We start from the raw sequence: 17,735 nt of genomic DNA on the forward strand, positions 1-17,735 counted from the left end.
GCGTTGAATTTATCTAAAAATAAGAATATTGATTTAAGAAAAGGGAAATTTGGAGCCTGAATATAAAAAACTAAGAATAAAAGACATTAACCCCTTCACTACCAAGGGTGGTTTGCACGTTAACTACCGGGCCAATTTTTACAATTCTGACCACTGTACCTTTATGAGGTCATAACTCTGGAACGCTTTCATGGATCCTGGTGATTATGACATTGTTTTCTCGTGACATATTGTACTTCATGTTCGTGGTAAAATTGCATTCAAATAACTTGCGTTTATTTGTGAAAAAAACGGAAATTTGGCGAAAATTTTGAAAATTTCGCAATTTTCCAACTTTGAATTTTTATGCCCTTAAATCACAGCGATACGGCACACAAAAAACTTAATACATAACATTTCCCACATGTTTACTTTACATCAGCACAATTTTGCAACCAAAATTTTTTTTTGCTAGGAAGTTATAAGGGTTAAAATTTGACCAGCGATTTCTCATTTTTGCAACACCATTTTATTTTTAGGGACCACTTCGCATTTGAAGCCACTTTGAGGGGTCTATATGATAGAAAATACCCAAAAGTGACACCATTCTAAAAACTGCACCCCTCAAGGTGCTTAAAACCACATTCAAGAAGTTTATTAACCCTTTAGGTGCGTCACAGGAATTTTTTGAATATTAAAAAAAAAATGAACATTTAACTTTTTTTCACAAAAAAAATACTTCAGGTTCAATTTTCTTTATTTTACCAAGGGTAACAGGAGAAATTGGACTGCAAAAGTTATTGTGCAATTTGTCCTGACTATGCTGATACCTGATATGTGGGGGGGAACCACTGTTTCGGCGCATGGCAGAGCTCAGAATGGAAGGAGCGCCGTTTGACTTTTTCAATGCAAAATTGGCTGGAATTCAGATCGGACGCCATGTCACGTTTGGCGAGCCCCTGATGTACCTAAACAGTGGAAACCCCCCCAAGTGACCCCATTTTGGAAACTAGACCCCCCAAGGAACTTATCTAGATATGTGGTGAGAACTTTGAACCCACAAGGGCTTCACAGAAGTTTATAACGTACAGCGGTACAATTAAAAAATCATATTTTTTCCACAAAAATGATCTTTTCACCCACAATTTTTATTTTTCCAAGGGTAACAGGACCCTAAAAGTTTTTGTGCAATTTGTCCTGAGTACGCTGATACCCCATATGTGGGTGTAAATGACTATTTGGGCGCATAGCAGAGCTCGGAAGGGAAGCAGCGCCATTTGACGTTTTTGGCTAGAATTGAGATCGGACACCATGTCGCGATTGGAAAACCCCTGATGTACCAAAACAGTGGAAACCCCCCACAAATGACACCATTTTGGAATCTAGACCCCCCAAGGAACTTATCTAGATGTGTGGTGAGAACTTTGAACCCCCAAGGGCTTCACAGAAGTTTATAACGTACAGCAGTACAATTAAAAAATCATATTTTTTCCACAAAAATGATCTTTTCACCCTCAATTCTTATTTTTCCAAAAGTAACAGGACCCTAAAAGATATTGTGCAATTTATCCTGAGTACGCTGATACCCCACATGTGGGTGTAAACCACTATTTGGGCGTATGGCAGAGCTCGGAAGGGAAGAAGCGCCATTTGACGTTTTTGGCTGGAATTGAGATCGAACACCATGTCGCATTAGGAAAGCCCCTGATGTACCAAAACAATAGAAACCCCCCACAAATGACACCATTTTGGAAACTAGACCCCCCAAGGAACTTATCTAGATGTGTGGTGAGCACTTTGAACCCCCCAGTGCTTCACTGAAGTTTATAACGTCCGGGCGTGAAAATAAAAAAATCGTATTTTTTCCACAAACATGATCTTTTAGTCCCCATTTTTTTATTTTCCCAAGGGTAACAGGAGAAATTGGACCCCAAAAGTTGTTGTCCAATTTGTCCTGAGTACGCTGATACCTCATATGTGGGAGAAAACTACTGTATGGGCACACGTCGGGGCTCGGAAGGGAAGTAGTGACGTTTTGGAATGCAGACTTTGATGGAATGGTCTGCGGGTGTCATGTTGCGTTTGGAGAGCCCCTGATGTACCTAAACAGTGGAAACCCCCCACAAGTGACCCCATTTTGGAAACTAGATCCCCTAATGAACTTATCTAGATGTGTGGTGAGCACTTTGAACCCCCCCAGTGCTTCACAGAAGTTTATAACGACCGGGCGTGAAAATAAAAAAATCGTATTTTTTCCACAAACATGATCTTTTAGTCCCCATTTTTTTATTTTCCCAAGGGTAACAGGAGAAATTGGACCCCAAAAGTTGTTGTCCAATTTGTACTGAGTACGCTGATATCTCATATGTGGGAGAAAACTACTGTATGGGCACACGTCGGGGCTCGGAAGGGAAGTAGTGACGTTTTGGAATGCAGACTTTGATGGAATGGTCTGCGGGTGTCATGTGCGTTTGGAGAGCCCCTGATGTACCTAAACTATTGAAACTTCCCACAAGTGACCCCATTTTGGAAACTAGACCCCCCACGGAGCTTATCTAGATGTGTGGAGAGCACTTTGAACCCCCAAGTGCTTCACAGAAGTTTATAACGCCTGGGCGTGAAAATAAAAAAAACATTTTTTTCCGCAAAATTATATTTTTGCCCCCAGTTTTTTATTTTCCTAAGGGTAACAGGAGAAATTGGACCCCAAAAGTTGTTTTGTAATTTGTCCTGAGTAGGCTGATACCCTACATGTGGGGGTAAAACACTGTTTGGGCACATGGCAGAGCTTGGAAGGGAAGGAGCACCATTTGACTTTTTCAACGCAGAATTGGCTGGAATTGAGATCAGACGCCATGTTGCCTTTGGAGAGCACCTGATGTGCCCAAACAGTGGAAACCCCCAATTATAACTCCAACCCTAACCTCAACACACCCCTAACCCTAATCTGAGCCCTAGCCCTAACCCTAACCCTAGCCCTAACCCTAGCCCTAACCCTAACCCTAACCCTAACCCTAGCCCTAACCCTAGCCCTAACCCTAGCCCTAACCCTAACCCTACCCTAACCCTAACCCTAGCGGGAAAATGGAAATAAATACATTTTCTTTTAGTTTTATTATTTTTCTCTAACTAAGGGGGTGATAACGGGGGGTTTGATTTACGATTTATGGCGGTTTTTATGTTTGGCGGCTGTCGCACGCTAAAAGACGCTTTTTATTGTAAAAATAGTTTTTGCATCACCACATATTGTGAGCTATAATTTTTCCATATTTTGACCCACCGAGTCATGTGAGGTCTTATTTTTTGCGGGACGAGTTGACGTTTTTATTGGTACCATTTTCGGGCACGTGACATTTTTTGATCGCTTTTTATTCCGATTTTTGGGATGCAGAATGAACAAAAACCAGCTTTTCATGAATTTCTTTTGGGGGGTGCGTTTACACCGTTCCGCGTGCGGTAAAATTGATAACGCGTTTTTATTCTTCGGGTCAGTACGGTTACAGCGATACCTCATTTAGGTCTTTTTTTATGTTTTGTCGGTTTTTTGCAATGAAAACAATTTTATATAAAAAATAATTATTTTTGCATCGCTTTATTCTGCGAGCTATAACTTTTTTATTTTTTTGCGGATGATGCTGTATGGTGGCTCGTTTTTTGCTGGACAAGATGACGTTTTCAGCGGTACCATGGATATTTATATGCGTCTTTTTGATCGCGCGTTATTGCACTTTTTGTTCGGTGGTATGATAATAAATCATTATTTTTTGCTTCGTTTTTTATTTTTATTTTTTAAGGGGTTCGCTAAAGGGGTTAACTAATGGGACAGTTTTATAGGGCAGGTCATTACGGACGCGGCGATACCAAATATGTGTACTTTTATTGTTTTGGTTTTTTTTTATTTTCAAAAAATGGATTTATTGGGGAATATTTTTTTTTTTTTAACTAATTTATTTAGCGATTTTTTTTAAATTATTTTTAACACTTTTTTTTTTTTTTTTTTTACTTTATTACCTTGTCCCAGGTGGGACATCACTGTCCTGTGACAGATCGCTGATCTGTCACATCACAGATCACTGTGACAGATCAGCGATCTGTCACAGGCACTGCTGCAGACTTCCTCATGCCTGCGCTTTGCAGGCACTGAGGAAGCCAGCTTCCTCAGGCCCCCGAAGGCCCCCGTCGCCATCTTGGATTCGGGGGCCTGGAGGAAGGGAGTCCCCCGCAGCAGCGCTGCACATTGCGCTGCCGTGGGGGGCTCAGGGAAGCACGGAGGGAGCCCCCTCCCTGCCGATGCTTCCCTTTAACCCCCGGTACACCGCGATCGCGTTTGATCGCGGTGTGCAAGGGGTTAACGTGTCGGGGGCGGTCCGTGACCGCCCCTGACACATTGTGCCGGGTGTCAGCTGTGATAATTAGCTGACACTCGGCCGCGATCAGCGGCGCTCACCACGTGGGCGCCGCTGATCGCGATGACGTAATATTCCGTCCATGGTAATTAGGTCCATGGTCACATGGACGGAATATTACGTCAATTGTAGGTAAGGGGTTAAAAAAGACAATTATAATACAACGAACACCTAAAACAACCTGACTCAGGATATGCAGTTAAAGGAAGGAGTTGAAACCAAAATTTTCATTGAGACCGTAAGGGGTAATGGTCCCTAAACGGTAAATCCATTTACTTTCGAGTTGTGCTAGGATTTTACTCAGATCTCCTCCACGTATGCCTAATTCAATTTGATCAATGGCTTTGAATAGGAGACCCTTGGAATTACAATTGTGATGAAATTTAAAATGACATGGAAGCGTTTTTAAAAGGGAAATATCCTCAATGGTTTGGGCTTTTTGAATGTCCCGGATATGTTCCCGTATACGGATTTTAAATTCCCGGGTTGTTAGCCCTATGTAGACAAGGTTGCAGGGACAAGTTGCATGATATATGATGCCCTGAGAGGAATAGGTTAAACGTTTGCGAATTTCAAAGGTCCGAGATCCATCATGGTTAGTAGATAGATGTGCTTTTTTTGTATTGATGCATGCTTTGCAAAGGCCACAGGGGAAAAAGCCAGATTTTAAAGGATTGCATCCAGGTTTAGTAGTAGAATCATAGTGGTTGTGGACCAATAGATCCTTCAGATTACGACTCCTCCTAGCCACTAAGGATGGAGTAGAGGGAAGAATTTTTTGTAAAATGGGATCTGTTTTTAAGATATGCCAATGTTTCTTAAAAAGAAATTTCAGATCTTCCCATTGGTTATTAAATGTTGAAATAAATCTGATTTGATCAGGCATTTCATGCCGTTTTTTAGGAGCCGTTCTTCCCTTCCAGGATCAATCATGTTTATTTTTAGGCCCGCCCTCCTCCCTCTTCCTCACACATTTTCTTGCTTGGTTTGACTGAGACTTTGTCTACCATCACCACAATTACCTTTCCGCCCCCCTTCACATATCATCAGACTCTTTTTTTTCCCCCTCCCCACATTTCCCTCACATACACAACTCACAATTTTTCACACATTCACTTTATTATCATTCATTTTTTCTGCATATTGCTAAAACTAGATAATGTTTTATTGACTACACAATCCTCCTATTTTCATACATCATTTCACTGAGACACTGTTTTCACTCCTTCCTTTTTTCCTGGTCCCTCTTCCTCTTCCTTTTCTGCCCCCTTTCCTTTTCCATGTCATGATCTTTATACACGTAAATACTGCCACACTGGCCCCACATGTATTCCTTGGTGACCTATGCGCACGCGCCCGGTTTGACGGCCTTCCCCGACTTTCGGGAGCGCTCATACACGTGACCGCAGTGTATTCCACTGTGGAGCACAGAGCGCGGTCCTGGAAAGTCCCTTTTACTTAAGAGGGCAGAACTGGTCGCGCGCGCTATCCACAGGTCCTATTCCATTTCCGGTATCTTACCGGAATCAAAATACCTAATGGCAGGTCCTGTGCACACAACTTCGGTCACGTGACCGGTTATATGGATCCACGGTAGCTATAAAAATTGCAGGAACACCCTTACCTGTCAGAACGCCCCGGGAAGAAGCAACTTATGCGAAACAGTGCTGTCGGGCGGCGGTGGGGGAACTAGGTTCACCAGCATACAGCCTTTCCATTGGCCTCATTTCACATCGGTCAGTGACGGGTAACATCTTACCCCTTACATTGCACTAACCGTATTTTTGTTATTTCCTTGCTGTGCCTTCCTATTCTAGATATAACCTCTGTATATTATTTCCCTCCTCAGCCAATTGGCATCCTAGGCCATTTTTTCCTTTTGTAGTACTCATAGTACCCACTGTTGCAAGTTCTTTGTAATTGCTGTTGGAACACAGGCCTTTAACATTTTGGTGGGATTATTTCCGATTCATTTTGAAATTCGAATATACTCCAAATAGCTAATTGGCACCCTCTGGAGAGACTATATATCTTTTGCTGGTTTTTTCCTACCCCCCATGTTGGAGACCTCAGTCCTGTCTTTTTAATACAATTTATGTCATTTTTAACTTGCAATTAATAAACATTTATAATTTTATTAATCTCATTGTTTTTCACTTCTTTGATCCTCACGGTACCTTACGTGATGATTTTTGATGATATCATGATACTGTATGGTGATCTGTTAGGGTGTGTGCACACGTTGCGGATTAGTCTGCGGCTTTTTCTGCAGAGAATCCATATTTCTTGGCAGAAACCGCAGGGTAAAACATGCATTTTTCCTGCGGATTCCTAGCTTGTGTCCAGCGGATTTGATGCAGATTCTAGTGCGGATGAGAGAGATGGATTGATTTGTATGTCCCGGAACGTACACTGCAGCTGCGGTTCCGCAAAAAAGAAGTAACATGGTGCGGAAAATAAACCACAGCAAATCTGCGTGGAATTTTCCGCAGCATGTGCACGGCGGATTTGGTTTTCCATAGGTTTACATGGTACTGTAAACCGCATGGAAACTGCTGCGGATCCACAGGACCAAATCCGCTGCGGATCCGCAGCAAAAACCGCAACGTGTGCACACACCCTTAGTGATCCATTAGTGATCGTTCTATTCCCATCATTCTTTCTCAGACAGTGAAAAGAGGCCTGGAAACAAGTGTTGAACGACTTCTTCAATATTGTCGATCACACTCATTTAGCGGCCTGAACTCAGCGCATGTAAATACAACCAAAATGCTTCTGTGATGTGCAATATGTTAGCATTTGGGCCTCCATTTTAAACTTTGCCAAGATCCCCACTTTGCCTAAAACCAGCCCTGTGTGTGGGGGTTGTGTCTCTCTGTGTCTATGTGTGTAGGTTGTGTCTTTCTGTCTGTTGTGTGGTGTGTTGTGTATCTGTTTGGTGTGGGTTGTGTCTGTGGTGTGTCTGCGTGTGTGTGTGTTGTGTGTCTGTGTGTGGGTTGTGTCTCTCTGTGATGAATGGTGTGTGGGTTGTCTGTTATGTGTCGGTGTGGGTTGTGCTTCTGTGTTGACTGTGGGGGTTGTGTCTATGTGTGTGTCTGCATGTGAGTGGGTTGTGTGTGTGTGTGGGTTGTGTGTGTGGGGGTTGTGTCTCTATGTGTGTGTGTGTGTGTGGGCTGTGTCTCTCTGTGTGTGTGGGGATTGTGTCTGTGTGCTGGGGGGCTGTGTCTGTGTGTTTAGATATATTTTGCGTATACTGAAGTGTGTGTATATGCACTTGTCCTGCATGCATGTTCTGTGTATATGATGTGTACCTGCTGTGCATCTGTTATATAGCATGTGTGTACTAAGGACATATATGATGTGAGTGTCTGTGTGACTGTATGATGTGTATGTAATGAGCATGTGTTGTCCAGTATATGTGTGCTGTATACAAGAATATAATTTAATTTAACCACTTCATCACCTTTGACGTTCATATACTTCAAAGGTTGGATCCTTGAATTTGATACAATCCTGCACGCTGGCAATACACTATATGGAGGACTGTGTGGGGCATTATACTATATGGAGGACTATGGGGGGTGCATTATACTATATGGAGTACTATGGGGGTGCATTCTACTATATGGAGGACTATGAGAGGTGCAATATGTTATATGAAAGACTATGAATGGTGCATTATAATATACGGAGGACTATATGAAGCCAATTATACTATATGGAAGTAATTATAATATTTGGAGGGCTCTTTGGGGGGGCATGATAATACTTGTAGGGCTATGAGCAAGCCTTTATACTGTATGGAGGGCTGTATGGGGCTCACAGTTGGGGATCATACTGTGGCGTGATAGTTGAAGGGGTACAGTAAGGTCATCATACTGTGCATGTGGAGGAATCACTGTGGGGGTCATAGTGTTTGCGGGGCACCTTTGTTGGCATCATACTTTATGAGGGCAATGAAAAAGGAATCTGGGGGCTTCAATAGGAGGAAAATTGCTTTGTAACAGCACCAAAGTTGTGAGATTTGTAGCTATGTGACCCAGACAGTTTTTTTTTTGGGGGGAAGCAATAAGAAATTCTGCTTTGGGGTCCCATGATCTCTTTGTACGCTCTGGTGCAGGATGCATTGTCCCTTTCACATAAGCGTCTCCTGCAGGACTGTTATGAATGAGTCACCGTAGGAGGCAAAAACAGAAATGCTAGCTAAGTCCAGAAAACCAGAGAAGTTGGCAGCTATCGGATTGCAGACCCCTGAACCTATCAACAACAACTAGCAGTAGCCGTGGGGGGTTCCTACGATGCCCTAGACCCCTCGATCACAGCCGGAGAACTGCCTAGCCTAAAGACAGAATGGGAAATCTAAACTGCCCCAGAGCAGACCCCAAAGCAATAGGCAGCCCCCAACATATAATGACGGTGAAGCAAGAAGAAAAAACACTAACACAGATAGAAAGATAGACTGAGCAAATGATGGGGCCCAAGCTAACTAGATAGGACAGGATAGGAAAGCTGCTGTCTGCAATCCGCGAAAAACCCTATAATAAGAGCCAACAGACTGACAGGGAAAAAGGCCCTGAAGACGCTAGGCTTCAAAAAGACTATGTCAGTAATCAGGTATTTTCTGAAGACAGAGCAAACCGACAAAAAAGGAATTCAGCTCACCCCAGCAGGGAATGGCAGAATACAGAAAAGCAAGGCAAACTAAAACCAAAAGGCAAAGCAAAAAACTTAGCTTTTGAGGAGCAGGAATCAGACTGGTCTCCTAGAATTCCACAGAGAAATCACCAGCAAGGCAGAAGGGCGTCGGCTGCCTTATATCCAGTCAGAGATCCCCGTCACCCAGTCATCCTCTCCCAGCTCAGGTGCTTGGTAATCAGCCTCACTACCTTCCTTCACCAGAAGAGGGAGTTCATCAGACCTCAATGGTGAAGGGGAAAATGAACTCATAACACAAGACTGATTGGCCATAACTTACGCACCAGGTCCATTGCTGCCCCTCGGTACATACAGTCATTCCAGCCGTGTTTCTCCTGAGCGCTGGTTGTGCTCGTACCCCTTTCCGCTCCCACATCCCTTACTCAACCCAATAGGTAGGCCCCTGATATTAGCTCTGGACAGCCCCGTGTGCGGTGCTTGTGATTGGCTAAGCGTTTTGGGAGAAGGAGGCGTGGTCTGTTGGGGAAGACTCGCCATTTTACCATCTTAGTGCAGTGGCGGCTTGTTGATGCTCAGACTCCAGGTCATTGTATGTGGACAATGCTGCATGGTGGACATGTCTGACTAGTCAGTGCCAGGCAGCGGCCATATTGGAGCTGCCCAGAGTTTTGTAGGCGTGTGCCAGAGATAATAGGATGGCAATCAGTGCTGCCTCCTGTGTGTATGCTATAAGGATGCAGGACTGTGTCTGCCTACAGGACCACCGCTCTGTCAGCCATCACTGTGTGTCTGTATGCTTATGCCAGGCCTGCCATTAATTAATGACCCTAGTTCTGGATTCTTCTGTGAGGTTCTTGTATGTGTGGTGATGGCGCTGACATCCTTATGTTCGGACATATTTTTTTCCTATTTCTCTAAATTAAAATGTCCACTTTTGTCCTCCTTTTTACAGGATACTATAGATATAAATTAGTATGAACCAGATTTATTCCTACTGTTTTTAAAAAATTGACTGTGGGGGGCGCTGTTGTGCCCTTCGCCTCAGGCAGCACAGAGGCTAGGCTCACCCCTGCAGAAGGTGCCTGGTTATTGGTAGCTACTGGGGAAGGTATAACCTCGTCTTTGGTTGCTGACCGGCTCTTGAGAAATGTTGTTTGGCTTGAGAATGTACTGTGGGGTTTTTGATGAGTAGACTGCTCACATTCCTGCTGTGCCTAGAGAGGATTATTAATGCTTCCGCTTGGCATGTCTCTTTCTGAGCCCTCATTAGTGGGTGGAAACTGGTTGCCTGGACCTGGACATTTCTTCTATGTGTAGTCCAGCATGGCGCAGATCCACACTTCCGCTTTAGTTAATGTTATTCAGGAACCATTCTTATGCAAAATCAGTTTTGTAATTTGGGAAGTTGCAGCCTAGAAAATTCCAGTCATGACAGGTAATATTCACAAAAATTCACCTCCACGTGATCCCGGTATTGGTTCTTTGCCCTTTCCCATGCACACGTGGAGGCAGAGCATGCATACCATTCTGGGCTCCAGGCAGTATCTGTCAGACACCATGATGGCCAAGTGGTAGAGGCTTCAAATCCCTCCGCGGGCGACATCTACAAGCAGCTTTTCTGTTATTCTTGTGTTTTAGTGGGTTTCCTTTGGTTTCTCAGGATTCCTCTCACAAACCAAGACATGTGATCCCCGATGGGGACAGTGATGATGTCTGTAAAGCCCTGTGGAATATGATTGCTCTATGTAAGTACGAGAAATTCTTAACAAAGGAGTGACTAAGGCTACTTTCACACTAGCGTTTCCTCGAGCTGCGGAGGGATGCGCACGGCTGCCGTGAAACTCCGCCCATGGCCGCACCTCCTCCGGTCAGCTCCACCTATGGGTGCATGACACTGCAAGCGGCCTGCATATCCTATCTTTAGCATTGGGTACGCAGGCCGTGTGCAGTTATGCGTTCGCTGGCGCATGCGTCCTTTTGATGGTGCGCCGAGCGCACCAAAAACCAACACGGTGCGTTTGGCGCAGGTCGGTGCACCCTAAAGATAGGGTACACAGGCTGCATGCAGCATCATGCGCCCATAGGCGGAGCTGACCGGAGGTGCGGCCGTGGGCGGAGCTTCACGGCGGCCGTGCGCATCCCTCCGCAGCTCGAGGAAACGCTAGTGTGAAAGTACCCTAAATGGCTCACCATGCAGGGATGACCAAATCTGTCCTTTGTATGCAATGGGGAGCCGCTTAAAATACTGCTGACCATCAGGAAATTAGTCCAAGAAAAGTAAAGTTGATCGGCATATCCCAAAAATAGATAAATTCTTCACATTTTATTCCATAAGTATCAAACAATTAACATCCATTTGTTGGTGATAGAAAAAATCTGACGCATTTCTGGTGCTGTCTGCCCTTAGTGACAGAGCATGACTAACGGCGCATACAAATGGCGCGATAATAATACAGTGCCAGAAAGGGGTCAGTGTGTTTCTATCTCGAGCATCCAAAATAAATACATATGGGAATACTCTCCAGGTCTCTAAGTCCATCATAATCCAGTTACTGTGGCAAAATATAATCTGATTAAGATACAAAGCTGATGGACGTGATGGGGCCTCACCTACCGTAAGCGGCCATTATTCTTCTAAATAGCCATTGTTGTGGTAGTTTCTCTTGTGCGCGCTTCAGATGATGATGTGCGGGTTGCAATAATCAGCAGAGCAGCCAGTGATTACATCGATCAGTCTTTATTCACTGACTTTAGCTGGTTAATTTAAATACAAAATGACTGTCCAAACCAAGCACAGTTTTACCATACTGGTTTAGCACTGCTGGAATCCAACTGGCAGAAGAGCATGAGCGGGACACCACAAATGTGTAGCTAGTCCTTGGAAGGGGCACTTGTAACGATAGGAGGGTTAATGAGAGGAGTGGGAACAGTCTGGCTAACAGCAAGAGCTGGAGGCTGAAGGCTAGACACAAAAAGAGTTCTTGGTGTCATTCTGTAGTCCCAAAAATGAAACATTATGGCTCCCATCAGCCATCTTACTAAAGGCAATCCAGACACCAAAGAGCAGCTTCCAGTAGTAAGGAGTGGAAATGTGGCACAATGTCTCAAGATGTATAAGCGCAGCCAATCAGCAGGAAACAGCAGACTTGGAGAAACCATGGCACAGCCAAGCAGCTCAGGGCAATTTCCCCACCTACTTGTCTTCCATCTATTTCCTGTAGGGCCAGAGAATGAGGCTGAGCTAGATGGGAGACAAGTATGTGAGAAGGTGCCCTCAGCTGATGGACACGCCATGGTTCCACTGAGCATATGTGCTGGGTTTCCACACTGATTTTGTGCTGACAGACTCCTTATTCTAAAAAATGTTTTTCCCAGTGACGTAGTTAAGTGAATTTGAGGTGATTAGTAGTCTCCATGTCTACCAACTAAAGTTCACAGTCTTGGAATTAAAATCTATGTGACCAGTAGAGCCCTATTCTTCTAGGTCCAGTTCACCTGGTGATGAGCCAGGACCGAGGAGCAGTGGAGGGGTCACTGGACTACCTGGAGAGCCAGACTGTGCTTATAGGGTTTTCTAGGACTGTGTGACTGCAGACTTATGCAACCCCCAGTGCAGGCATTGTGTCCTGCGAGGATTCCCCGGTTTCTGAGTCGGAATGTATGTGTTGTACATACTCCCGGTCAGAAGCCGACTAGTCAGTATGGCCTCGCTCCATACACTTGTATGGGTATGGAGTATGACCGTGCATACTGTATGGCCATGCCCATTAATTGGCTGCGCCATTAGACATACGGAGGGACTGCAGACTTATCAAGTTAGGATACCATTACACTAAGCGATGCACCAGCGATATGACGTGGTCAGGATCACTTGTCTATCGCTAAGTGGTCGCTAGTGAGCTGCCACACAGGCAGATCTCACCAGCGACATGGCAGGGGTCGGGGGTCACTACTTACCTGTCAGACGCGGCGATCCTGACGTCCTCCCGCCCGGCTCCACCTAGCGATGCACCAGCGATCCTGACCGCGTCATATCGCTGGTCGGGATCGCTGGTGAGTCGCTAGGTGTAACGGTAACATGAGGAAAGCAAACAATGTGTACAGTTTACACTGGATGAGCTGCTGAATGATGGAGAAAGCCTAGGACAAGAAATCTGTGACCCATCAGAGAAGTCAATGTGTAGATGAAAGGGACTGGCTCCATCCAAAAATATAGGGGAACTTGTGCGCTCTGCTGTGCCCAGGTAATAAGGCTTGTTCCTTACATAGAAACGTGTCTCTTGTTTTCTTGTCATCAGCTAGAAGACAATTAGCATCTAATTCCAGGGCTGAAATATAACCTCCCCATACATTCACACCTGTTCTTGCAGTTTTCTTTACATCCCATCCCTAAGAAAGGCACAGTACAAGCCTTAGTCACAATTCGTTGCTTTTATTTGAAGACATTCGTTACAAACTGACAATAAATAAGAAAAAAAAAATGAAGAGGAACTAAAATGAAACGGTAATGAGCAATACCCCGATCCACGCTCACAAACACGCCAATATTAGCCTGTATAACTAGCACGCCATCAACTTCTCGGGACAAACACGTCATCACTTTCTGTTCGTAACATCATAAGCTGGGTGACATTCCTGTGGGGTACATCATGTGCGAGCAGACGTGTCAGAAGTCATTGACCAGAATGATGTGTGCAGGTTTCACCTCCTCCAGGAAGGAACTATCACAATCTTAAATCTGCAAGATCGGCACTGCTCAGGGTTATTGGTTTCGTTTTGGATATTTGGCAGCAAATTCATGTATATACATACGGTGGATATAAAAAGTCTACAGATATCTGTCAAAATACCAGGTTTTTGTCATGTAAAAAGAAAATCCTACCAAGAAGCATTTAAGAAATTTTTTTCCACCTTTAAAGTCGCTCTTAAGCTGTACAACTCAGTTGAAAAATAAACTTTTTTTTTCTTACAAAATGACTTCAAATAACTAAAATAATGTGGTTGTATAAATCTTCACTCCCTGTATTTGCATGGGTTCCCTCCTGGTTCTCCAGTTTCCTCCCAGACTCTAAAGACTGATAGGGATTGTAGATTGTGAGCCCCATCGGGGACAGTGTCAATAATGTCTGTAAAGTGCTGTGGAATTAATGGCGCTATATAAGTGAGTAATAAAAATAAAATATATTTATGATAGCATTCAGTCTTTTTAGGTCGGGGTCTATCAGTACAGCACATATAGAATTGGCAATCTTTACCGGCTCCTCCTTGCAGCAGCTCCACATCTGTCAGATTGTGGGGGCATCTCTGGTGTACAGTGCCGTATTCAGGTCACCACAGATTGTCCTTTGGGTTCAGGTCTGAGCTCGGACTGGGCTGTTCCAGAAGTTTCATATTCCAGTCAAGTTCTTCTTTAGTTCATTTGGAGGTCACTTAGGGTCATTGTTATCCTGAAAAATTAAATTCCTCTTCTACTTCAGATTTTGTTGCAGAATTGACTGTTCATAATTCTGTCTAACTTCACTAAAGCCCCAGTTCCAACTACTGAAAACAGGCTCAAAGCCCAATGCTGTCTCCACCATGCTTCACTTTGGGAATGGTGTTCTTTAAGAGATGCATAGTTTTGGCATTGAGCCAAACATACCTTTTGGAAATTTTGGCCCAAGAGTTCTGCCTTGATCTCATCAGACATAACATATTTTCTACATGCTTTTGGTAGACTTGATGTAAGTTTTGACAAAACATAGCCAGGCTTGGATGTTATCCTTTGTAAGGAAAGGCTTCCATCTTGCCACCCAACAAACAGGCTGGATGTATGAAGATTATGGGACATTGTTGTCACATTTAGGACACAAACTGTACTTGCCAGAAATTCCTGCACTTCCTTTAATGCTGCTTTTGGCAGAATCCTAGACCAACTTTCTTCTGATCTTTTCATCAATTTTTGAGGAAAGTCCCGTTCTAGCTAATGTCACTGTTTTGCTAAATTTAAATCACTTGTTGATGTTTTCACAGTGTCCTTGATATATCTGATGCCTTGTACATTTTTTTGCACTCTTCTCCTGACTTGATAATTTTCCACACTGAGATCCTTTGCTGTGTTGTCAGCTGTTTAGAGATCACAAAATGTCAGGAAAATCCTCCTGTGGCAGCGACACGTTCTCTGGGGGTTAATGAGCTGTAAATGACAGCGTCTGAGCCCTGACTACTATGTAACATGAGGATACATTGGATTGGCTAATCTTGAACACAGCCACCTCCCCAATTACAGGAGGGTGTTCACATTTATACAACCACATTATTTTACTTTTGTTATTTTTACTTTCCCCTCATACTGATTTCAGTTTGTTTCTCACTGTATTACTACAGATTATGACGACATTAAAGAGAGAAAAAGTTCTAAAATGATTACTCATGGTAGGATTTTTTTTTTAAAAGAGAAAAATAAAAATAATTGGGATTGTTTTAGGGTGTGTAGACTTTTTATATCCACTCATATAAAATAATAAATTCATCTGCCACTGAGTCAGCGACCAGCCTGCCAGTAGTGTGACAATGGTCGTGGCAGGCAGCCATCTATAGCCATCTACATACATATTTGGACACAAGGAAAGATCTAACCGTTTACATATTCATGTTACACATAGTCATGTTACACATCAATAACTCGTGTGAAGCGTTTACAGCTCATATTCATTACACAGAACAGTCTATGGTGGAAATATAATAAAAATATTAAAATAAGTTTCTTCTAGGCAATAAGAAGCATTATAGTAAAGTTGCAGCTGAAAAATTGACCTTTACTTGTTATGAGCTACTGTGCAAAACTCACGGTGCAACTACAATACATATGTACAGAACAGAATCAGTCACTCGATACCTGAAGAATAACACCATCCAACAAAAATATATATTTATATATATATATAACTATAAATATATATATAAATATCTGTAAAACTATACAAAGAAATGTGTCTCTGCGGGAAGATTGGAAAGTGAGCCTAAAGCTACATGAGATCAAATGCTTCATCCATAGGAAAGAAACCAGGTACGGACTGGGGTTGAAATCACACAGGCCCGCGCCGTCCCCATCCCCAAACACTGGATGGGATATATTACCCTGGATTGAAGAAAGGAAGGCCAATATTTCTAATGACACCCGTGGCCTGCTGGGGTAAGTGACTTTGTGCTCTGTCACAACTCTTAACAGTATGGGTGTCTTGAGAACCTCGATTCTGTTAACAACGTAACAGACAAGGCAGCCCATGACCAGACAGGACCTTCTGGCATTTGCCAGAATTGCCAGATGGTCAGTCCGGCCCTGAAAGAAACACAAGTGTGTGGTTAAGGCGACTCTTGGCTGGCCCGGCGTACATGATGGACTGAGCGTCAGATTCTACCAAGTTGGAGCCATGAAACACCCGCTGCAGGGTCACAGCCTTTGTAACATTATCAGTGCTGCTGTCGTTATCCCCGCAGTCGACCCTTGCACTCTCTCAGTGCCGCACAGCAGTTTGGGGGAAAGGTCATCGGTGCGGGTCAAGTAGAGCCTGTTCCTGCTTCAACTTCTAGGACCTGCCGAATGTGAGCATCAATCTCTCAGCTCTGAGCGTCTAAGCAAGGAGAGCCCTATCCATTACCACAATGGAGTTTAATTTTGTACCTAGCAGGCTGGGCGCGTAACAGACACACTTGGAATGGCAAAAAAAAAGTTATGCAGCCTGTACATGTCAGATTGTACAGACGTGTCATCTGGAAAACATGATTGTAGAATAAAATATTCATCAAATATTAATGGAAGTCTGCAGTCAGTACAGCTATGGGAGACTTCAAGAGTGGACGAAGGGCAAGGTGGACAGATATGCTGTGCACCTCCTGTTCTACATTGTTCCCTACATTAGTAGAAGGTGAAAGCACTGAGAACTCTCATATCCTAATGTAAGATAGCGTTCTGTGTCCTGTAGCCCCCCGCCCCCCGTGTCATCCATGGCCGGTAATGCCAATATAGGGTAAGATATGATTCTCTGCAGCCTCCAGTCACAGAAAAGAGAAAATATAAAACTACAGTACGTAAACAAGAGTCCAAGATGGGCCTGATGAACAGACCGCTCTCCGCGTAGTGTTGTCGGTCTGAAATATATATATTTATGTATTAAAAAAAAGGAGATTCCATTCTTCAAATCTCCACAAATGGGCAATAAACCTGCGAAGAAGCACGAGAAAATGGACAGCTAAGCTGTGGTTGTCCAAGATGGTTTGAAATGCCCTGAACGATGTTTGGAAATGGTTTTCTGGCTAGCAGTGCTCTCGGAGGAGGTGGCAGTCAGGAAGAGGCATTGTGATGCCTAAAAAAAAAAGGACCTAAACTGAGCGACTGCTTCCCTCTCCTTGTCCTAGCCCTAAGTCCCTCTGCATCGCTAATAAACACGGGCAGAAAAGAGGAGGGAAGTCACAAGAGGTAGTAATGGTTCAGGGTTAAACTTGGGAATCTCCCAGGCTGCGAAATTCTTCTGGAGAGGTTTGCTTGTCAGTGCTGGTCTCCCCACCTTGCCTGAAATCAGAAGCAATTTCATCAAAGGTGCGACCCTTTGTCTCAGGCACTTTAAAGAACGTAAAGATGAAGAAGATAATCAGCAGGACTGTGAAGATAATGAAGACATAGGCCCCACAGAGTTTCTGCAAAAGAAAGAAGAC

The 17,735-nt window shown here is 43.8% G+C and overlaps 1 protein-coding gene across 2 annotated transcripts in view; it reads right to left on the minus strand.

Annotated features, from left to right (window-relative positions):
- Positions 1 to 13,453: 13,453 nt before the first annotated feature.
- SLC2A1 (solute carrier family 2 member 1) overlaps positions 13,454 to 17,735 on the minus strand; it is a 223,210-nt gene continuing 218,928 nt past the window's right edge. For both annotated transcript variants that reach the window (XM_073570110.1, XM_073570109.1), the window contains exon 10: positions 13,454 to 17,717. In XM_073570110.1, the coding sequence (XP_073426211.1) occupies positions 17,517 to 17,717 (201 nt within the window). In that variant the 3' untranslated portion in view covers positions 13,454 to 17,516. The remainder of the gene's footprint in view (positions 17,718 to 17,735) is intronic.

The sequence above is a fragment of the Dendrobates tinctorius genome, unplaced genomic scaffold (genome assembly GCF_039654945.1).
Source record: "Dendrobates tinctorius isolate UK_male_01 unplaced genomic scaffold, ASM3965494v1 ptg000028l, whole genome shotgun sequence".
Classification (NCBI taxonomy): Eukaryota; Metazoa; Chordata; class Amphibia; order Anura; family Dendrobatidae; genus Dendrobates; species Dendrobates tinctorius.